Source organism: Monodelphis domestica, chromosome 4 (assembly GCF_027887165.1).
Source record: "Monodelphis domestica isolate mMonDom1 chromosome 4, mMonDom1.pri, whole genome shotgun sequence".
In the NCBI taxonomy this organism is placed as follows: Eukaryota; Metazoa; Chordata; class Mammalia; order Didelphimorphia; family Didelphidae; genus Monodelphis; species Monodelphis domestica.
The window spans coordinates 362,187,407-362,210,665 of record NC_077230.1 but is presented as its reverse complement, the minus strand read 5'-3'; the positions used below and the strand labels follow the sequence as shown (position 1 = coordinate 362,210,665).

Here is a 23,259-nt window from a genome sequence, read left to right as displayed (position 1 = left end):
GATAAAGTTCTATACTTGGTTTAAAAATAAAACAAGTACAGGATGGAGGAGAGGCGGCTTATGTGAATAAGATCTGGGGATTTTAGATTTGTGCTATATTCCATGTCCAGAACGAGGGATGCAATAACTTTGCTATGCCCCTTCTTGATCAGACCACATTTGAACTGCTCTTTTCTATTCTGGACGCTTCATGTTAGAAAGGACGATGTCCAGAAGACAAAGACAAAGATGGCGAGAAAGCAGAGCAAGCCTGCTGCTATACAGGATCTGGAAACGTTTGGCCCATAATAAAGAAGACACCCCTCAGAGAGGGGTGACTACTACTCTTGAGTTTTGGAAGGGCTGTCACATGAGAGAAGGATTAGATTTGGTCAGCTTGAGGAGAGCTGGGAGCAGTGAATTGAAGCTTCAGAGAGAAAAGTTTAGATTTGATGTGAGGAAAAGCTTCCTACCCATTGGAGCAGTCTCTAAGCAAACTGGACTCTCTTGGGAGACTGCAAGTTTCCCTTTGCTGAAAGTGTTTGAGCAGAGGGTCTAAGATGTCAATGATGTTAAACTAGATCCCTCTGAGATTCCTCCTAACTCTGAACCTGGCATTCTGTGACTACTCCTTGCTTCTGACTTCAGGCAAGGTCTTCCTCCAACTTCCCACAAAGGTCAGGCCAAGATGATTATTAATATCTGTACAATCATCGCACCTGGTGCTTTATTAGATTTCACTCTCCCATTCCCATCGCCATTCCTCACGTGTCCCCTAGGTGGAGGTGCTAAGCCAGCTCCAGCTGTCGGCTCTTGAGTGGGGACAGAGTGCGGTTGGTCGTTCGGTTAAAGGTATCCACCTCTGGCACATACTTCTCAGCTGGTACCGTCAGCTTGCGGCGGATGTCCATGCACTTGGTGTCTAGCATCAAGGAGTTGGACTTGCAAGCAATGTCAGACTGGATCCGGGACAGATGCTTGTAAAGGGCATCTAGGGTAGCTCTGGGGGTGTTAAAGAACACTTAGGGCTCCTGCCCTCCCTCTCTCTGGGCCCCGCAAGGCCCCATGAAAGGACGGAGGGAAAGGGGGCCTGAGCTTCGGGATGTCTGCGTTACCAGGTTCTTAGCCACGGTGAAGACAGAAATCAACTCCTGGTAACCGTGGGCCAAGAGCCAGGGCCTGGAGCCTTGGGAAAGGCCCTGGTCCCAGACCCAGGACTCTTCTAGTCCAGCTCTGCCAAATGCTCGTTGCAAGGCTAGGAAAGTCCCTTACCCTCCCTGGACCTCAATTTCCTGATCTGAAAAATGAGGGCATTGGACAAGCTGATCCTTGGGGATATTCTCGCACCCCCAAATAACGCTTCGTTCTGCCCACCAAACGTTTTTTATATTCATCCACCTCTGAGCTTGTGCTTGTCCTGTACCCAATATCTGGAATCGCCTCTCTTCTGCTTTTTTGAATTCTTCTCCCCCTTTTAAAGTCCAATTCAAGCGCGATCTCCCCTGGGAAGCCTCTATCATTTGAGATCACGTTTCGTGGAGCTTCAAAAGGGAAGAGCACGAGGTCTAATCTTTTCATGTCCCTCGTGCCAAGCACAGCAGATACTTAATGTGTGCTCAATGAATGCGTCCTATCCCTTGGGGGCCTGGGGATCTGGGTCAAGGCCCCTGCTAACCAAAGGGCTGGGATGGTCTATGGGACGACTCCAGGATCCGGAAGTTCACTAACCCAAACTTACTGTGTCTGGGCCAGCTTCTGCTTCAGGGCAGCGATGGTAGCTTCCAGCTGGTGCACTTCGTCAGTGAGTCCATATTGTACCTGGTGAAGATATGGCCAAGGATCAGAGGATCATCCTTCTTTGGTTCCTCGGACCTAAGGGCTTAGCCCTGTGTGCTAGTGTTCATCTACAGGGAGCCGAGGGCTGGGATCCCGCCCCGTGACTGAGCGTGTGTCCCCCAGTCATTCCTCCTCCCTCTGGAGCTCCGTTTCCTCAGGATCCCTCCAGCCCTACCTCCGGGGTCTAGCAGAGGAGCTTCTGTCCTTGGAGTAGGCATAAGCTAGAGACACGCATGCCCTAACCTGGTCCCTGCACAACTCCATACTGGGCCTGCACGTTCGGGTCTCCAGCCGGGTGTGTGCCAGCTTCAGGTTCCTCATCTTTATATGTAGATCCTCCTCCAGCTGCCTTATGTCTTCTTCCAAATCTGCAATCTCTTCCAAGGTCTAGGGGAAGAGGCCGGAGGGTGGCTGAGCGGGCTTCCTGGGCGGCTCTCCTGACTCACCTCCCCAGACCCTCCCACCCCGTAGCCCCCACGGGGGAGGGGAGGTCCTTACATTTTTCTCCTGCCACCTGAGTTCATTCAGGGCCTTCTCTAGTTCTCGCATCCACTTTCTGAAGGCAAACTCGGTGGCCACTCGCTGGGCTTCCAGTTCATTGTTGGTCTGGATGAAGCGAGGTGAGAACAGCGACAGGGAAATAAATACTGAAGTGGGAATGGGCTATGGGTGTTGCAGGATTAGGGGAGAAGGTATTATTAGCCCCCAGGAGGAGAGGGCCCATCCGGAGGGAAGGGGGATGGGCACTCGTGTTTCTCTACACAGACACATGAATTTACTTAGGTTTGGTAAAGGTGGGGGACAGCTCCTGGGAGGAAAGGAAATGAGGTTTCAGGAGAAGAGCCTGGGGGCTTGGACGTACCTCGGTAATGGTGAGGGCTATGGCCTCCCGCAGATCTGTGGAAGACTTTGCTTCAGCCTCTGCCCGGTCCTTATTGTAATGACTATATTCATCCCACTGCTGTATTGTGCAGCACCTGAGGCAACCAGAAGGGCACAGGTTCCCACAGGCCCCAGCAGGCCCCCGAGGGTTCGCCATGGGCCACCCTTGGATGGAACCAGGATCCCAAGAAATCCTAGAGGGGCTGCCTGCTAGGGAGGGTGGGTGAGGTCTGGCGGTTAGGAGGAGCTCCACAGACTGAAGGGGAAGGCAGAGAAAACAAGAGAGGAAGACTCAAGACCAAAGGCCCAGACTTACCCATTGGGAATGCGGGTAGGGTTAACTTTCAGAGAGATATTGGGGGAGTTAACACTGAGGGAGAGGCAGGTGCGGTCAATCTCCAGTGCCTCCATCTTAGATCGATGGTCACAGTTCAGTTGCTGCCTTGCCTCCTGAAGAAGGCTGTGGAGGACAAGGGCATAAAGGTTCAGGTCTCTCCCACAGTCACCCAACAAGTCTAGAAAACCCCCTCCCTGGCTAGATAGAATTTTTAGGCCCAAGTTTAGGGCCAGATGGTCAGAGCCAAGATGGCGTGCAGATCCAAGATAGGGATCTCTTGGGGAGAAGCTGAGTGAAGAAGAAGGTCTGTTTCTTCCCTCATTTTTACCCCTCATTCATTTATGTATGAGGAAAGTGATATCCAAAGAGGGAATGGAATTGCTCCAGGGCACAGTTAGTTATGGTCAGATAGTGTGATGCCATTGTCCAACCCTAAGTTGGTTGGTATCTTTTTACACTAGGATTTCAGGGAAATGTGAAAAGGTCTCAAGGTTTGTTCTCATCCTAGGGGAGTCTCTCTCTCTCTCTCTCTCTCTCTCTCTCTCTGTCTCTCTCTCTGTCTCTGTCTCTCTGTCTCTCTCTGTCTCTCTCTCTGTCTCTGTCTCTCTTTTTCTCTCTCTCCTTCCCTCCCTCCCTCCCTCCCTCCGTCTCTCTCTCTCTCTCTGTCTCTCTCTCTCTCTGTCTCTCTCTCTCTCTCTCTCTCTCCCTCTCTCACTCTCTCTCTCTCTCTCTCTCTCTCTCTCTCTCTCTCTCTCTCTCTCTCTCTCTCTCTTCTGTCTCTCTGTCAACCAACTCATTCCTTTTATTTTTTTTAATTACATATAGAAACAATTTTTTAACAATTGTTTCTGACCTTTTACAACCCAAATTCTCTCTTCCTGCTCTCCAGGTGGCAGACAATCTAATACAGGTTATTCCTAAAGGAGTCTCTTAAGAAGGTGCAATAAGGTGTCCTGGGTGATTAAACATCCATATACAAATGCACATAGTATAGGTAACAGACAAGATGAACTCGAGATTCTAATACAAGGAACACAAAATTGACCTTGGAGGTATCACTGAGGCTTGGTAGGATAAGACTCATGCCTGGAATATGGAAAGATAAATAGAAGGGGGAGTGGATAGAATAGAATTATAAATGAACATAAGTGAGGCAATCCACAGAGTGAGGAAGTGGGGAGTGGGTAGCTTGGGAAGCATGGGGGAAAGAATTTGGATGAAGATGAACATAACAGCTATCTTTAAGAATTTGAAGGGCTGATATATAGAAGAGAGATTGGCATCAAGGATAGGACTTGAAGCAGTGGATGGAAGCTTTAGATTTAAGCCTAATAGAAAGGAAAAAATGATTACAAATAGAACTATCCAAAAAGGAAATAATGAAATATGCCAGGGCTGGAGGCACTGGGCTCTTAGATTCTTGGCCAGGGAAAAAAGCCTTGTATTAGATCTAGATGGCCTCTGAGGGCCTCAGATTCTGTGTGATCCTTGGCAGAATCCTATCATAGCAGCTGGTTATGGTGGAAGAGGATTTAGGTTCCTCGGGGAAAATAATTAATGGTGGCTTTTCAAAGGTCTAAGTAACCCCTACCCTTGAGGAAATGTGTCTTTTTTTGAGTGTCAGAGTCATCTATATTTGTCTCCATTTCCTTAGTACTCACTTTTCCTAACTCATCCACCCCTTTCATAGTGGCTTCCATTCCACCATTTATATTTAAAGTTCTCTCTCAAAGGACATCAACAATATCCATGTTCCTCTCTAGCAACCAGTAATCACTAAATCTGATGACCATGACTAGTTGTCATCTGTCTTGACTTCCCTTGATAGTGCTGAGACTGCTGAGGCAGTATTGATCTAAAAGTTAGGGTGTTGAATCATTCCTCACACCACAGAGCCTTTCTAAACCTTAGCTCTAAGTTGTGACTAAATGATGCCTATATATATGTATATATACACATATACATATATATATAATGAGCTTTACAGAGCTGTTATAAGGTTTGAACAAGATAATAATGTAAGTAAAGTTCTCTGTGAACTTCAGATCATCATCTATTTCTCCTTCCTCCTGAACACTCCTCTTGGCATCAGAGACATTGCTCTGTACTGGTTCTCCTACCTTTCTGACCAAACCTTCTTAATGTACTTTTTCTAGATCATCATCTATTTCTTGCTACCAAACCTCTAGCTGCTGCACCTTAGTATCCCTCATGATTCTCTGTTCTGGGACCTTTTCTCTTCTCAGGTTACACATTTTTTTTTTGTCATTTCATCTATATTCAAGGTTTGAATTCCATGACACAGATGACTCTAAAATCTGCATATTTCCAGCCCTAACATCTCCCTTGTATTCCAAAATCCTCTATTTCCATTTCTTTACTGATTATCTGCATATCCTGTTAGGATTTGCAACTCAACATGTCTAAAAGTGAACCCAGCATCTTCTTCCTCACCTCTCTAAACCATTTTCTTCTCTCAAATTCCTTGATTGGTTGATGGTACTATTATTTTTTTAGGTTCCTGGATTCAAAAGTTTGGCATCATCTTTGACTTTCTGCTGTTCCTCAACTTTCCTTTTCACCCTTATTTAATCGGTTGCCAGATCTGATCAGTTCAATCACCATTACATCTCTTGACTTGTTATTTCCATCCACACTGCCACCATTCTAGTTGGGGCTCTCATCATCTCATCTAGCCTTCTAAACTAGTCCCCTCCCCCCAGGTTCTTTCCTTGCCCATCAATCCTTCATATAGTTATCAAATATCTTCCTAAGGCACAGGTCTCATCATGTTACTCCTTTTAAAAAAACCTTCAATGATCCTCATATTGCTTTTAGCAAAAAATACACGTTTCTTGGCATTTGAATCCCTCCTCAATCTGACTCCAAATCTACTTTTTCAACCTCATTTGGCATTTGACTCATCACACATTCTGGGCTGCAGCCAAACTGGAATTCTATCTCTTCCCTAAATCTAGAATCTTATCTCCCACCTCTCAGAATTTGCCCAGGATGTCCTCAGGCCTGAAACATACCACTCTGTTTCACCTTCCAAAATTCCTGTTATTGTCCTAAAAGGCAAGCTGAGGCACAGGTGCTGACTCTCTCCACGAAGCCTTCTCTAATATCTACATATGCCCAGATCTGTGTTCTTTCTTGACCCAGATTTTCTTAGAACATGTTGCCTGGATTTCTCCCTTGACCTGGTCACACTCTATTTTGTGTCAGCTTCATCTGTGGATGGCTCTTTCTGCCACCCCTGAGTATAGTGTTAGTTCTTTGATGGCAAAATGTGTCATTTCTTCTCTTTATATCCCTGGCATTTAGTGGAGAGCCTTTCACCTAAGTCACTTTGTGTGCTGAGTTGAATTGAGTCTGGGGAGGGGGATGACCATGAACACCACAGAATCCACAGGTGGGAGAGAGAGATGTATAGCATCCATCTCTGAGGTCCACCAGGAAGCAGGTTTTGACTCTTGTGTCTTCTCCCCACATTACCACCATTCTAGTTGCACCTTCATCATCTCTCACCTAACCTCCTAAACTGGTTTCCGTATCTCCAGCTTCTTCCCTGGCCAATCAGTCCTTCACATAGTTGCCAGAATAATCTTCTTAAGGCATAGGTCTCATCAGATCCCTCGATATTTTTCAGATCACCCCCTATTTTTCAGATAATTCTAGATCATGCACAATCCCTCCCCCCCCAAAAGAATGGTGTTCCATGTATGCTCAATAAACGCTTGGTGAATGAATGCCTCTAATTTGTGACACATATACACTGCACACAACTGTATGCATAAGAAAGCATGGTTGCACACAGATCCCCTGTGAGGCATTCAGGCACATCTAACACACCTTGGTCAGCACACTTATGAAACAGCCTTAAGTATGTGCAAAAGCAGGCATGCACACTGGCCAGCTGACCCCCACGTTTGCTTGTGAGCCCAGTCCTTACCAAAGCTGCTCAAAGGCCTCTCTGACCCTCTGCTGCAGGGCTTGCTTGGCAGTATCAATCACCTCTACTTCCTTGTGCAGCTCTTCCTCCACGGAATCCTTCACCACATCAATGTCTCGCCGGCTTTCCCTCAGTGTTAGGCACTCAATCGTCACATCCAGAGGGAGGTTCTTGCCCTGCAGGGCCCTCTCCGCCACCTCCTTTGTCTGGAGATGAAGGGTAGGGGGAATAAAATCCATAAAGATTCTCCTAAGTTGGGATGCTGCCCTATCAAATCTCTTGGCACTAGAATGGGTGTCAAGGGCAAAATGCCAACTGAGGCTAGCAATACCTCCCTGCCCAAGAGGGATACCACCCCATGATGTCCTGGCACCTGACTTTATACTGTGCCCTTAGTTTCCTTGCCTGTGTCAGGTTATCAATCTCAGCATCCATGTCAGACAGACTTTTGTCTAATATCTCCTTCCATCGGTCAACAGATTCTATGTGCTCTGATAGGCGGGTCTGGTTGTCCCGTTCATCCCATATTGTCTGGAGGAGAGAGACAGAGTTGTGTGAGAGGGACAGGATACAGTGGGAAAAGGACTAGTCTTGAATCTTGGCTCTGACACTAAATAGCTGTGTGATTTTGGGTAAAGTACTTAATTGACCTCTTTAAGATGAAGTTTCTTTTTTTTTCTTTTAAGCTCTCACCTTCCATCTTGGAATCAATACAGTGTATTGGTTCCAAGGTAGAAGAGCAGTAAGGGCTAGGCAATGGGGGTTAAGTGACTTGCCCAGAGTCACACAGCTAGGAAATGTCTGATATCACATTTGAACCCAGGACCTCCCATCTCTAGGCCTGGCTCTCAATCCACTAAGCTACCCAGCTGCTGCCTCCTTAAAATCAAATTTCTGCATCAGTAAAATGTGTTTGTCTGCATAATTCACCTTACAACATAGTTGGGGTAGGGAACATGCTTTGGAAAGCTTGAAGTATTGTTATAGCTAGGAGAGTTGTTGGCAGTTGAGTTCAAGGACAAGGAAGGGAGAGGGTGTGTGCCACTGTCCCCATTTCCTGGGATTCTTTCTTCCTACCTGATTGTTGGTATCATTGCGGAGAATTCGGGCCTCTTGTCTGATTATGTGGGAGGCATCCCGCTGCCTCTCCGCATTAGAGGAAAGCAACTGGCGGTTAATGTGCCAATCCGGGAGTCGGAAGCGCTCACCAGGCTTCTCACTCAAGGTAGCCATGGTTCAAGGTTGACAGGGGCACTCACAGCCCCAACCCTGGAAGCCTTGTCTGCTGGACCAAGAAAAAGAGGCCTGAGAGAAAGCATCTAACAGTTGTTTTCCACACCTCTGCCTACCTCCCCTTCTCCCTTCCCGAATGAATTTAAAAGCATTTTCTCTAGGAAGGTTGCTTCTCTTTTCACAATGTATATGCACCATTGTACAGGGGAAGAAAATGAGGGCAAGTCCCTCTTTTTTCAAGCTCCGGAAGATAATCAGCCGGCCCTTGAGAAAGGGCCTGAGCTGCGTAAAATGAGAATACATGGTTGAGCTGAGCGAACTGGGGGAGTCACCGCTTTTCCTGTGTGTTGGCAGAAGATGGCCTGGTGAACTAGAACATCAGGACCACCTCTTCCCCTTCCCGGTCCTCCAGGTGCACCAGGCTCAGTCAGCCAGTTTTCATTGTCTCAGGCAGGTCTCCGCCCTCTAAAACCCTCAACAAGCTTTGGGCTGGAGGTTCCGAGGAGCCAAGGGGCAGCCCTCAGGGAATTCAGGCTGAAAGCTCCAGAGAGGGGCCTCAGTGATTTGGAGGGCTGCCCGGTGTTTCCCGTCTCCCATGAGAGGATGGAAGGGCAACTGAGGAGCAGTTGGGAGCCCAACTGACGCTCAGGTGACAAGATGTGGTGTGAGGATGCCCCAGGTTTGTTTTCCACTCCCTTCTCCCAGCTCGACCCTCCCTTCAGACCCTCCTCACCAGCTTCTCCGGACTCCTCTTACCCCTTCCTCGCCCAACACTATTCTTTGCTTCCACTCCTTCGAGGTTGTTTAGCACGCTCCGGACAGTAGCTAGGCAACCGCTCTCCCGAGAGCCAATGGGAGCCAACGTTTCCTTGTGGATCTTGGCAACGCAAATGAAGAGAAAACTCGAGGGGGGAGGAGGCTGGGAATCTCGGGGTCTAAGGGAGGGACTGGGGGGAAGGGGGGAGTTTGACGTCACCTTCAGAGTCGCTAGGGTAAGAAATAGTCAGCATTTTGTCAGCGAGAGATCCCTTGAGAAATAGGAAAACAACCCGCCAGGGACTTTTGAGATACTTGTATTCAGATCTCCAGGTGACAACGTGATAACTGTTGCCGTAGGCAGGTCACAAACTCCAAGGGCTTCCGTTTCCTTATTTGTAAAATGGGCCTAGCAATTCCTGGAAGATCTAACCTGGGGGGATTGATGTGAGTACCACATGAGATCACCTTTGCGGAGTGATCTGTGGCTAGAGCGAATGAATAAAAGCATTTGTTTGCCTAAGAGCAGTACAAGTATGAGAAAGAAGAAATAAAGGGCAAGAGAAAATTAAGAAATCAAGAAGTGGTCAACCTGTAGAAATGACATATATACATATAAATACGGAAGGAAACAAGCATTTATTGAGCATCTACTACTGGATATATACACTACGCTAGGCACTTTGAGGTAGGTACTAATATCCTCATTTTACATATGAGGAAACTATGGCAGTTAAAGATTGTGACTTGCCTAGGGTCACATAGCTAGTATTTGAGTCTGTATTTGAATTCAGGTTTTAAGTGATCTATTCATTGTACCTAGCTGCCTTATTGCCAGCATGTGCACACAAACACTTCGAAGTAGCACTAATACGTTTCCAAGGCTGATATACAAATGGAACAACAGTCTCAATCATTTGGAGTTCCGTCCAGCAATGCAGTCCATCCATACTTATCCATCCTGTGAGCCTTAGTCACATTCACTCACAAATTTGCCACAAGGGGTTCATCCAAGTATCAGAAACTTTACTTGTTTCCTCCTTAGATCTTGAGTATTCTATTGGCGAAATTGAGCTGTCCACCTTTTACCCCTTGCCCTAGCCACATGTTTTAAGATGGCTATCATGAGAACTTAATGTGCAGAGGATTAAAAAAAAATAACTGAAAGCTGAATTTTAGAAGGGGCAGTGAAAAACCAGTGTCCCTCCAGAGGAGGACAACCAAGATCACGAGGGTACTTGAAACCATATAGGAAGAAAGGCTATAGGAACCTGGAATATATTTGGCTTAGAGAAGAATTGGTTGAAGGAGGAGAAATGTAGATCACTAGCTTTATGCCTTTAGAAGATACAAAGGGAATAAATTTGTTTATTTCTGCTCCTGAGAGTAGAACTAGATCTAATGGGTGGGTGTTATAGGGAGGTATATTTGAGCTCAGTAGAACAATCAGAGCAGCCGAACAAGGGAATTGTCTGCTTCTTCAGTCCTGAGCTTTCCATCAATTAAGTATCACTGACTTCTGTTTCACACATATTCTTGTATTGTTTGGGAAGCTGAATTAAATAACCTCAGACCTGAAGAATTTTAGTGCTAGAAAGAACCTTGGCAGTTGGTTGGTTGGTCAGAGATGGGTGAAATGAAACCAAGGGAAGGGTAGGGACTTACTGAAAATCAAGTAGCTAAAAGCAGTACTAGTATTAGGTTTACTTATTTCTACTTAGGAAAACCCTTCGTTTGGTTCAGCTAGTCTGTCAATATTCTTATAGCCCTTTAAAAATATTTAGCTACTGAATTCTTCATAGTCATAATTTTCCCTTCTTTTAATTTTCATTATTATGAATTTGAGACTGCATACAAAACCATGACTCTCAACTAGATACAGGGTTTGGAGAGTTTATTTATATTTTTCTAATTTATCATGGTCATTCCAACAGTGCCTTGCTGGCCTTTCCTCTTAGAAATTTCCTTTTCTCTTTTTATTTTCAATTATATTCATGTTACTTGCCTCCTTTTTTTTTTATCACTACCCTCCCTTACTCCTTTCCTAACTTCTTCACCAACTTCCCCTCCATAAAAGCCCTTCCTTTTGTGAAAGAGAATTCTTTACTCTATTGTCTATCCTGAGTTAACACTAACTTAAGTACCCCTACTTTTATAGGTCCTCACTAGACTGAAGACAGGATTAACTCCCCCTTGTCTGTCTACTTTTGAATTGAATCAACAAAAGATTAAGCACCCTACTTAGTACTAGGTGAGAAGCTAGCAAGGTACTTAGCAAATTCACACCTTTAGAAATTCAATCAGCTAGGAATCGGAATCTTTTTTTTTTAAATATATTTTATTTGATCATTTCCAAGCATTATTCGTTAAAGATCATTTTCTTTTCCTCCCCCCCACCCCCCATAGCCGACGCGTAAGTCCACTGGGCATTAGATGTTTTCTTGATTTGAACCCATTGCTTTGTTGATAGTATTTGCACTAGAGTGTTCATTTAGAGTCTGTCCTCTGTCATGTCCCCTCAACCTCTGTATTCAGGCAGTTGCTTTTCCTCGGTGTTTCCACTCCCATAGTTTATCCTTTGCTTATGAATGGTGTTTTTTTCTCCTGGATCCCTGCAGGTTGTTCAGGGACATTACACCGCCACTAATGGAGAAGTCCATTACGTTCGATTATACCACAGTGTATTAGTCTCTGTGTACAATGTTCTCCTGGTTCTGCTCCTCTCGCTCTGCATCACTTCCTGGAGGTTGTTCCAGTCTCCATGGAACTTCTCCACTTTATTATTCCTTTTAGCACAATAGTACTCCATCACCAACATATACCACAGTTTGTTCAGCCATTCCCCAATTGATGGGCATCCCCTCGTTTTCCAGTTTTGGGCCACCACAAAGAGCGCAGCTATGAATATTTTTGTACAAGTCTTTTTGTCCATTATCTCTTTGGGGTACAGACCCAGCAGTGCTATGGCTGGGTCAAAGGGTAGATATTCTTTTGTCGCCCTTTGGGCATAGTTCCAAATTGCCCTCCAGAATGGTTGGATCAATTCACAACTCCACCAGCAATGAATTAGTGTCCCTACTTTGCCACACCCCCTCCAGCATTCATTACTTTCCTTTGCTGTTATGTTAGCCAATCTGCTAGGTGTGAGGTGATACCTCAGAGTTGTTTTGATTTGCATCTCTCTGATTATAAGAGATGTAGAGCACTTCTTCATGTGCTTGTTAATAGTTTTGATTTCTTTATCTGAGAACTGCCTATCCATGTCCCTTGCCCATTTATCAATTGGAGAATGGCTTGATTTTTTGTACAATTGATTTAGCTCATTATAAATATGAGTAATTAAACCTTTGTCAGAGGTTTCTATGAAGATTTTTTCCCAATTTGTTGTTTCCCTTCTGATTTTAGTTATATTGGTTTTGTTTGTACAAAAGCTTTTTAGTTTGATGTAGTCAAAATTATTTATTTTACATTTTGTGATTCTTTCTATATCTTGCTTGGTTTTAAAGCCTTTCCCCTCCCAAAGGTCTGACATGTATACTATTCTGTGTTTACCCAATTTACTTATGGTTTCCTTCTTTATGTTTAAGTCACTCACCCATTTTGAATTTATCTTGGTGTAGGGTGTGAGGTGTTGATCTATTCCTAGTCTCTCCCACACTGTCTTCCAATTTTCCCAGCAGTTTTTATCGAATAGTGGATTTTTGTCCCAAAAGCTGGGATCTTTGGGTTTATTGTATACTGTCTTGCTGAGGTCGCTTTCCCCCAGTCTATTCCACTGATCTTCCTTTCTGTTTCTTAGCCAGTACCAAATTGTTTTGATGACTGCTGCTTTGTAATATAGTTTTAGGTCAGGGACTGCAAGGCCCCCATCGTATGTGTTTTTTTTCATTATTTCCCTGGATATCCTTGATCTTTTGTTCTTCCAAATGAACTTTGTTATGTTTTTTTCTAAATCAGTGAAGAAGTATTTTGGTAGTTCAATGGGTATGGCACTAAATAGATAAATAAGTTTGGGTAGGATGGTCATTTTTATTATATTGGCTCGTCCTATCCATGAGCAGTTAATGTTTTTTCATTTGTTCAGGTCTAGTTTTAGTTGTGTGGCGAGTGTTTTGTAGTTGTGTTCATATAGTTCCTGTGTTTGTCTTGGGAGATAGATTCCTAGGTATTTTATTTTGTCTAAGGTAATTTTGAATGGGATTTCTCTTTCTAGTTCTTGCTGCTGAGCTGTGTTGGAGATATATAGAAAAGCTGATGATTTATGTGGGTTTATTTTGTATCCTGCAACTTTGCTAAAGTTGTTGATTATTTCAATTAGCTTTTTGGTTGAATCTCTAGGATTCTTTAAGTAGACCATCATGTCATCCGCAAAGAGTGATAACTTGGTCTCCTCCTTGCCTATTTTGATGCCTTCAATTTCTTTATCTTCTCTAATTGCTACTGCTAGTGTTTCTAGTACAATGTCGAATAGTAGGGGTGATAATGGGCATCCTTGTTTCACTCCTGATCTTATTGGGAATGCATCTAGTTTATCCCCATTGCAGATGATATTAGCTGTTGGTTTTAGATATATACTGTTTATTATTTTTAGGAATGACCCTTCTATTCCTATGCTTTCTAGTGTTTTTAATAGGAATGGGTGTTGTATTTTATCAAAGGCTTTTTCTGCATCTATTGAGATAATCATGTGGTTCTTGCTAGTTTGCTTGTTGATGTGGTCAATTATGTGGATGGTTTTCCTAATGTTGAACCAGCCCTGCATCCCTGGTATGAATCCTACTTGATCATGGTGAATGATCCTTCTGATCACTTGCTGGAGTCTTTTTGCTAGTATCCTATTTAAGATTTTTGCATCTATATTCATTAGGGAGATTGGCCTATAGTTTTCTTTCTCTGTTTTTGACCTGCCTGGTTTTGGAATCAGTACCATGTTTGTGTCGTAAAAGGAGTTTGGTAGAACTCCCTCTTTGCTTATTATGTCAAATAGTTTGTATAGTATTGGGATTAACTGTTCTCTGAATGTTTGATAGAATTCACAGGTGAATCCATCAGGCCCTGGGGATTTTTTCTTAGGAAGTTCTTTGATGGCTTGATGGATTTCAATTTCTGATATGGGATTATTTAAGAATTCTATTTCCTCTTCTGTTAGTCTAGGCAGTTTGTATTTTTGTATATATTCATCCATTTCTCCTAAATTGGTGTATTTGTTGCCATATAATTGGGCAAAGTAATTTCTAATGATTGCCTTAATTTCCTCCTCATTGGAGGTGCTGTCCCCCTTTTCATCTTTAATGCTGTGAATTTGCTTTTCTTCCTTCCTTTTTTTAATTAGATTGACCAGTACTTTGTCTATTTTGTTTGTTTTTTCAAAGTACCAGCTTCTTGTCTTATTTATTAAATCAATAGTTCTATCACTTTCGATTTTATTAATTTCTCCCTTAATTTTTAGGATTTCTAATTTGGTTTTCTGCTGGGGGTTTTTAATTTGATCGCTTTCGAGTTTTTTCAATTGCATTTCCAATTGATTGATCTCTGCTCTCCCTTGTTTGTTAATATAAGCATTCAGGGATATGAATTTGCCTCTGATTACCGCTTTGGCTGCATCCCAAAAGGTTTGAAAGGATGTTTCGCCATTGTCATTTTCCTTGATGAAATTATTAATTGTTTCTATGATTTCTTCTTTAACTAAACGGTTTTGGAGTATCATATTGTTTAATTTCCAATTGGTTTTAGATTTGGTTTTCCATGTACCATTACTAATCATTATTTTTATTGCCTTGTGATCTGAGAAGGCTGCATTCATTATTTCTGCTTTTTTGCATTTGTGTGCTATGTTTCTGTGACCTAATGTATGGTCAATTTTTGTGAATGTGCCATGTGGTGCTGAGAAGAAGGTGTATTCCTTTTTATCCCTATTTAGTTTTCTCCATATGTCTATTAATTCTAATGTTTCTAAGATTTCATTCACTTCTTTTACCTCTTTCTTATTTATTTTTTGATTTGATTTATCTAAATTTGATAATGGTTGGTTTAAGTCTCCCACTAGTATGGTTTTATTGTCTATTTCTTCCTTCAATTCTCCTAGTTTCTCCATTAGAAATTTGGGTGCTATATTATTTGGTGCATACATGTTGATTAATGATATTTCCTCGTTGTCTAGAGTCCCTTTTAACAAAATATAATTACCTTCCCTATCCCTTTTGATCAGGTCTATTTTTGCATTGGCTTTATCAGATATCATGATTACCACTCCTGCCTTCTTTCTATCAGTTGAGGCCCAGAAGGTCTTACTCCATCCTTTAATTCTGACCTTGTGGGTGTCTACCCGCCTCATGTGTGTTTCTTGAAGACAACATATGGTAGGGTGTTGGATTCTAATCCATTCTGCTATTCGTCTACGTTTTATGGGTGAGTTCATCCCATTCACGTTCAAAGTTATGATTGTCATTTGTGGACTCCCTGGCATTTTGATTGCCTTCCCTAATTCTAACCTTTTCTTCTTCGGCTCTACCTTTTAGTCCAGTGATTTACTTTGAATCAGTGCCCCTTGTCCCCTCCCTTGATGTTTCCCTTTTTAGTCCCTCCCTTTTTCTTCCCTCCCCCTCCCCCCTCTCTTTCCCTCCCTTTTTGTTCTCCCTCTCCCCCTCCCCCCCTTGGTTTTCCCTTCTCCTTACCCTTGTTGGGTAAGATAGAATTCAAGATCCCAATGGATCTGGATGTTTTTCCCTCTCAGAGTTGATTTCCCTGAGATTGAGGTTTAAGTAACCCCCCCCCCTCTTCCTCTCCTTCTTATAGGAGTTTTCTTCCCCTCCCCTTCCCATGTGAATCTTTGTGTAAGAACCATTATTCTATTTGGTCTTTCTTTACCCCCTATTTATACATTACATTTTCCCCACATGTTAGTATACATAGATTGATATAAATGTAGTCCTTATAGAAGAGAGTTTGAGTAAGAGAAGAAGATAACATTTTTCCCCTTTCCTTAATATTTACCTTTTCAGGTATTCCTTGCTCTTTGATTTTCGGTATCAAACTTTCCACAGAGCTCTGGTCTTTTCTTTGCAAAAAGTTGGAAGTCTTCTATTTTGTTGAATGCCCATACTTTCCCTTGGAAGTATATAGTCAGTTTTGCTGGGTAGCTGATTCTTGGTTGGAGACCCAGCTCTCTTGCCTTTCTGAAGATCATGTTCCATGCCTTATGATCATTCAGAGTAGAACTTGAAAGGTCTTGTGTGACCCTGATTGGCATTCCTTTATATCTAAATTGTCTTTTTCTGGCTTCCTGTAGGATTTTTTCTTTTGTTTGATAGCTTTGGAATTTGGCAATTACATTCCTGGGAGTTGTCTTTTGGGGGTTTAGTGTAGAAGGTGTTCTGTGAGCTCTGTCAGTGGCTGTATTGCCCCCTTGTTCTAGAATCTCTGGGCAATTTTCTTTGATTATATCTTGTATCACCATGTCCAGTTTGGTGTTTATTTCTGGCTTTTCTGGGAGTCCAATTATTCTTAAATTTTCTCTTCTCCCTCTATTTTCCAGATCTATCACCTTGTCGGTGAGATATTTTATGTTCTCTTCTAATTTCTTGGTGTTTTGGCTTTGCTTTATTAGTTCTTGCTTTAAAGCCTGGTTTTCTTTTACAGTTTGGTCAAACTGGTTTTGTAGATGCATGAATTTCTTTTGCATTATTTCCCACTTTTCCTCCCAGAGGGCTTCCATCTTTTTGGTCATTTCTGATTCAAATTCTTCATGGGTTTGTGGAGAGTTTCTATTTCCTTTGGAAGATTTTGGAGAATTTTCTTGTATATCTTCTTCTATCTGCTCTGTATTTTGTATTTTGGCTCCATAGAATGTGTCCAAAGTCGCCCCTTTCTTCTTATTTTTCTTGGTATTTTGGGGCTTCTGTGCTTCTGTGGAGTTTGTCATCTCTGAATGTGGATGATTAGCTTTTCTTATCTCTGTCTGGTGATCAGAGGCTTTAGTCCTGGGCAGATGTTGGTTCTATGAGCTTTCCCTGGGTTAAACTGAATATGCCTCACTGGAACTGGAATGGAAGGGTCTGACCACGAGGCCACACTCTCCCCCCGGCTCGCTTTCTGGAAGTTGCCTTCAGAATCACTGGCCCTGAGGCTGCTTCGTCGGCCTGCGGGGGGATGGGCTACAGCTTCCCCAAGCTCCGAGGGCAAGGACTTTCACTGAGACTTGGATAGCAGGATCCAGCCCGTGAGGCTGTCTTGCCCGCCCTGAGGGTTGCTGTTGTTTCGACCAGCTCTCTGCAGCGGAAGCCCCAGGCAGTAACTTTCACCGGGACTCGGGTAGAAGGCCCTGAGGGTTGTTGTTCTGAGGACCCTGCTCTCTGAGCCCGGCCGGGCTGCGGCTTCTGGGAGCCTTGGACTCTGCGCTCCTACCCCTGAGGTCCGAGTGATCTCGGGTTCTGGCTTTTGAGGGGAGCCGTACCTTTTGAACCGGGTCCAGGTCCAGGAGGAGGGTTCCCAGGGTCTGTGCTGTTGATCGTTTTGAATTTCGGGGCCTTAGGAGCTTATATTTTGAGATCGGTCGGGAAGGGTTTTCCAGAGATCTGAGCTTTAGCTTTCTCTAAGCCGCCATCTTAACCGGAAGTCCCGGAATCTTTTTGATGAGAACTTGAACTTCAGAAGGTGAGAAGTTGATCTTACAGACACTGCCCCCAGGGGAAGGGGCAAGAAGTCACCATAAAAAGCAAGCCCTGAACTCCTTCAAGGCAGATTGTCTTTGATAAGATAGTGTGAAGAGATTGTCTTCTGGAGATAGTCTTAGATAGTCTTCAAGGGAGCTTCACTGGAGATGATTGCTTTGTAAGGGGGGGAATGAGTTAATTTTTAAAAGGGTTGGACTTGATTATTTAAAAGTGGTTGCCAGGAATTTAATTAATCCCAAAGAGATTTATTTTACAATTTATTTACAAAATGTAGAAAGAGTGAAGTAAGAAAAATCAGAGAGAGGATAGTGTAAGATATCTAGCCTGAGCACTAAGTAATTTACTCTTGGCCTCCCACCCCCAGGGCGGAGAGAGTTAGTTTTAGCCATTCTCAGCAAAGCTGAGGACCCAGGGAAGTCTCTCAAGAGGATAGGTCTTTCCTGAGGCCAGTCTCTTCAGAAAAAAAACCAAAACCCAGCAGTTGAGTCAGCTTTTCACTCACCTAGTGTCAATCCAGTCAGCAGATTCTTTATCAGCCTCCACTCCAAGTCGAACTCCCAATAAAGCTCCTGGTAGAACTCTCTCTCACAGGAAGTTCCACTCTAAGTGAGAGTTCCAAGACAACTGCATTTAGGCAGTTGTCACTCCCTTTTAAAAGGCACTTTCTAATTTTTACATCTACCAATCACAGTTGACACTTTTGCTTTTAGGACTGCCCAGGGGCAGTCATTTTTCTTTTTTAAATTTTGACTCATAACCCACTATTTCACATGTGAGTCACAGACCTCCCACTTAATGTGTGAAATAGGGTGTTTACACCTTTGGTGATTAAATCTAAAAAATGGGCAGATCTCCCCACTACTGTAAGTAGGGTGTTTACACTTTTGGTGATTAAATCTAAAAATAGGCAGGAGTTACAATTTAATCTTCACAATCGGGGAGAGTTAATTAATTTCGTTGCTATAATCAGGGGAGAGTTAAATTTAATCTTCACAACTTGGATCATGGGCTCAGAGTTTGGCTTCTACTTGGACTCTGACTCTTGGATTACTGTGTTGGTTGAGTAAAAGGCTGACCCCTTTCCTAGCTTTTGGAGAGACTAACTTCCATCTTGGAGGAGGCTGTATGGTTGCTCACTACTAGCCTTCCTGGTTGAGAGCTAATTAATCTCTGCCTGGATTAAGCAGACCTAGAGCAAAACATTTAGGTTGATAAGTTAGATAACTTCTCTATCCCCCTCACATTTCTCTTCTTTATTGTTTCTTCTCTATTTGTAAATAAATTTCTGACCCAAGATATAATACTGGCAACCACATAATTTTATATAATCATTGTTTAACCATTAATTTTAACCTTTACAGTAGACTTGGTAGTGGGGCATTTCTGCATCAAAGGAAATACACAGTTTTATAGCTCTTTGGGCATAATTTCAGCTTGTTGTCCAGAATGGCTGGACCAGTTCACTGCTTCACCAACAGTTCATTAATGTACGTGCCCCCCATCCCCTCTAGCATTTGTTATTTCCAAGATGTGTAGTGTGGTACCTCAAAGTTGTTCAATTTGTGTTTCTCTAATAAATAGTGATTTAGAGCATTTTCTCATATAACTACAGATAGTTCTGATTTCTTCATCTGAACACTGCCTGTTCATATCCTTTGACCTTTTTTCTATTGGGGAATGGCTCTTATTTTTTATACATTTGATTCATTTCCCTATATATTTAGCAATGAGGTCTTTACCAGAGAAACTTACTATAAAATGTTTTGATATTACTTCATGTTCTGTGCTACCTTTTAGTCAAATTTCTCTAATTATCTCATTCAATTAGGGCTCATTTTGCTTTTTACTTTGAGATCAAGATTACCACACTCTTCTCTTCAGCTGAAGCATAATAGACTCTGCTCCAATCCTTCATTTCCACGTCTTCTGACAAGTCAGGCTGTGGTGGGGTTAAGATCTTTCTAGTTAATGGTCATCCATTTTAATATAGAAACTCTTTCTACTAATCATATTTTCAAGATTGGACAAAACTACCTCAGACTTTTGGACCACTTTTGTATGCTTCGTTTGACTACGAGTGTCATATTTCCTACTGATCTTTTAATTGGAGTATTTGGAAGTCCTCCATTTCATTAAAGATTAGTCCCCCCTCCCCCATAGGATTATTCTCAGTTTTTCTGGGTAGGTTTTTCTTGGTTGTAAGCTTGGATTTTTTTATCTTCTAGAATATCAAATTCTAAGTTCCCCACTTCTTCAGAGTGGTGGCTAAGTTTTGTGTGATCCTAACTGACCAAATCCTTTCGTTTTGACTTGGGAGTTCCAGATTTTGGTTATAATATTCTTGGGAGTTTTCATTTGTAGGTTACTTTAAGAAGATGACCAGTGGATTCTTTCAATTTCTACTTCTCCCTTTGGTTCTAAGATACATAGACAATTTTCTTTTATGATTTCTTGAAGTATGGTGTCAAGACTTCATATTTTTTCTTCTTTTTTTTTTTGGTTACAGCTTTCAGGTTGTTCAATGATTCTTAAATTCTCTTTGATCTGTTTTTTAGGCCAATTTTTTTTTTCTTGCTATGAGATATTTCACACGTATTTTTTCAGTCCTTTGACTTTGTTTTAATATTTCATGACATTTCATAGAGTCACTAATTTCTGTTTGGTAAATTCTAGTGTTTCAAGAAGGTTTTTTTTTTTTTTGGATAAAGTTTTGTGTTTCTTGTACCAAGCTATTAATTCTCTCTCCATATCTTTCTTCCATAGTTCTAATTCTTTTCCCATTTTTCCTCTACTGCTCTCATTTGATTTTTAGCTCCTTTTAAATTCTTGCTTAAATGTTCCAGGAATTCTGGATGGACTTGTATTCAAGCAGCATTTTTGAGACTTTGCTTGTAGATATTTTCACATTACATTCTTCTGGGTGTGTGTCTTGAACTTCCTTGTTATCATAATAGCTCTTTATGGTAGGATTCCATTTTTATTTGCCCACTTTTCCAAGCTCCTTATTGACTATGGATGTTATGTTAAGGCTGGCTTCTGTACAGTTCTGTGAAGAATATCTAGTTTGAATTTCTGTCCTCTTATGTTCTTCTACTGCTTTCATAGCTCTGCCTGGGGACCTACAAAGTTTTCAGTGCTTCCGATACATTGCAATCCATGGCCAAGTCTGACCACTGTCCTCAATCTGAGCTCTGAACATCAGTTTGTCCCTAGTTGGAAGTTTCAGTAAACTGATGCTGGTCTCAGCCAATGTTAATTCTCTGAAAGGTTCATAATGACTAAACTACAGGATCCTTTTTTGGTCTAGAATTTTTGTCCTAGTTATCCTACTTCAGGCTTCAGCCTGGGCTTGAAAGTAGAAATAAGTACCCTTCTCTGATCCTGAAATTCAAGCCATGTATCTACTTTTTGCTTCTGAATTTATTCTTCAGTCAAGTAGGGCCCACAATAGTAGTACCTAAGCACAGGTCCCCTCCTTGGTTGATCTGGAACTGGCTAACAATATATAGAGCTGACATGATATCTATTCCTGTATATCTGTTCCTGCACTCATTGCTAGTTCAAGAATGCCTTGGATTTTCTTCCTACTCTAGTGCTTCTTGACTCGATGCCCAATTTCAGCTTCCTTTCAGTTCCTGTGTACCAAAATGCTCTTTAGGTGATGTGTTTCTGGTAGGACCACATCCCCAATGTCTGTAGACCTCTATGATTTGTCTCCCTAAGCTGCCTGGAAAAAAACAACTCACCATGATTTTTCTTGGATTTTCTGATTAGAATTATGTCTGGTATATTTCCTAGATCTTTGTAGAGGAGATTTAGTAGGAAGGCTTGGCTGTACTTCTTGCTACTTTGCCATTTTGACCCTCTCTTTTGTTAGTGAAAGTATATAGAGAAAAATTTTCCCTTGAGGACCACCTTGGTTGTATCTCTAAAATTCTGGAATGTTGCCAACAACGAATTTTTTTGGATTTAACTATTTATATTCTATTTAAATTTGAATCCCTTCCCCCAAATCCCTTTATTATTTTTCTTGCATTGCATATAAAAGATATGTTTGATTTTTATACTCTGTTATGTTTGTGAGCTTATGCCCTAGCACTTGGTCAGTTTTTACCAAGTTGTTATAAATAGCTGAGAAATATATTTTTTTCTTCCTATTCCTTTTCAGAAATTAGCAAAAATTTTAAAATTTAACTTCTCTAAAATTCTATTTAGTTTCTAAAGTTCTTTATTATTTTTTTGTTGTTAGTCAGGGGAATGCTAAGGTCCCCAACTACTATAGTTTTGCTATTTATTTCTCCTTGTAATAAAAAAAAAAACCCTTACCTTCTGTCTTATTGGTTCTAAGGCAAGAAGATTATTAAGAGCTAGGCAATGTGGGTTAAGTGGCCTACCCACGGTCACACAGCTAGCAGGTGTCTGAGGTCAGACTTGAACCCAGGACTTCCCATCTCCAGGCCTGGCTCTCTATCCATTGAGCCACCTGGCTGCCCCTCATAATTTTAATTTTGTGTGAATCTTTTGTTTCAAACAACGTGTTTATTGTAAATAAACTTGGTTGTTGATATTTTCTAATCTATTTTGAGGCTTTCTTTCATTTTGTGGGTAAGTTCATTACATTTACATTTGCTATTGTGCTCCCTGTTTATTTTTCTCCATCAAAACCTTTTATACTTTCTTCTTCTTTTTCTATAGTCTCACTTTTTAATTTTTTTTTTTACAAAGAAGAATTTGAAGGAGAAGGGATATAGTCAACATAGTAAATTTATAATTGAAATGGTTCTTCTTCACCCTTCCTCTATTCATCAAACCCAAATCCCAATATCTGATTCTTAACACTTTCCCTCTTTTTAATTCTCCCTTAGTCCCCTATAACTTAAATCAACTGTTCAAAATATAAATTTCTTTTGCATGAGCCCAGGTTCTCCCCACTTCAGGTCTGCCTCTCTATCCACTGTGCTACCTAATTATCCCTCAGCCTTCCCTCTTTTGTTTCCTTCTCTTCTTTTCCAGTTGAATTTAATGTATTTTGCTATTAAGATGATGTCATTTTAGATGTTTTTGTTTTTAATATGATTATGTTGATTGCTTTCCTAATGTTAGATCATTCTTGCATTTCTGATACAAATCTAACTTGGTCATAATCAATAATTTAAAAAAATTTAGTATAATCTGTGACAGGGTTTTATTGAAAATTTTTAAATGAATATTCATAAATGATATTGGTCTATAGATTCCCTTCTGTGCTTTAGCCTTTCCTAGTTTAGGTATATTATGATTAAAAATTTAATCTGGCCATTAACTTAATGATTTTTATTATGATTTATTGATAGATGGGAGAAAGTAATAAATATATATATATATATATATATATATATATATGAGAGAGAGAGAGAGAGGGAGGGAGGGAGAAAGAGAGAAAGAGACAGAGACAGAGACAGAGACAGAGAGAGGGAGAGAGGTAGAGAAAGAGAGAGAAAGAGAGAGAGAGAGAGAGAGAGAGAGAGAGAGAGAGAGAGAGGGAGGGAGGGAGAAAGAGAGAAAGAGACAGAGACAGAGAGACAGAGGTAGAGAAAGAGAGAGAGAGAGGGAGGGAGAGAAAGAAATAG

General features: G+C 41.8%; 1 protein-coding gene across 6 annotated transcripts; it reads right to left on the bottom strand.

Annotated features, from left to right (window-relative positions):
- Positions 1-671: 671 nt before the first annotated feature.
- Positions 672-18,176, bottom strand: TEKT2 (tektin 2). 6 transcript variants are annotated; one of them, XM_056795146.1, is made up of 10 exons: positions 18,153-18,176; positions 8,067-8,271; positions 7,395-7,520; positions 6,990-7,195; positions 3,014-3,157; positions 2,678-2,792; positions 2,314-2,421; positions 2,059-2,202; positions 1,718-1,797; positions 672-981 (listed from the first exon to the last, which is right to left on the bottom strand). In XM_056795146.1, the coding sequence occupies exons 2-10, from the start codon at positions 8,220-8,222 to the stop codon at positions 768-770; spliced, it is 1,293 nt and encodes a 430-aa protein (XP_056651124.1). In that variant the 5' UTR covers positions 8,223-8,271; positions 18,153-18,176; the 3' UTR covers positions 672-767. The 6 variants fall into 6 exon arrangements, with proteins under 6 accessions (XP_056651124.1, XP_007492860.1, XP_001364277.1 ...); XM_007492798.3 differs by lacking the exon at positions 18,153-18,176 and adding an exon at positions 8,979-9,108 and having other exon boundaries at positions 8,067-8,274; XM_001364240.4 differs by lacking the exon at positions 18,153-18,176 and adding an exon at positions 8,956-9,100.
- Between the last annotated feature and the right edge of the window lie 5,083 nt (positions 18,177-23,259).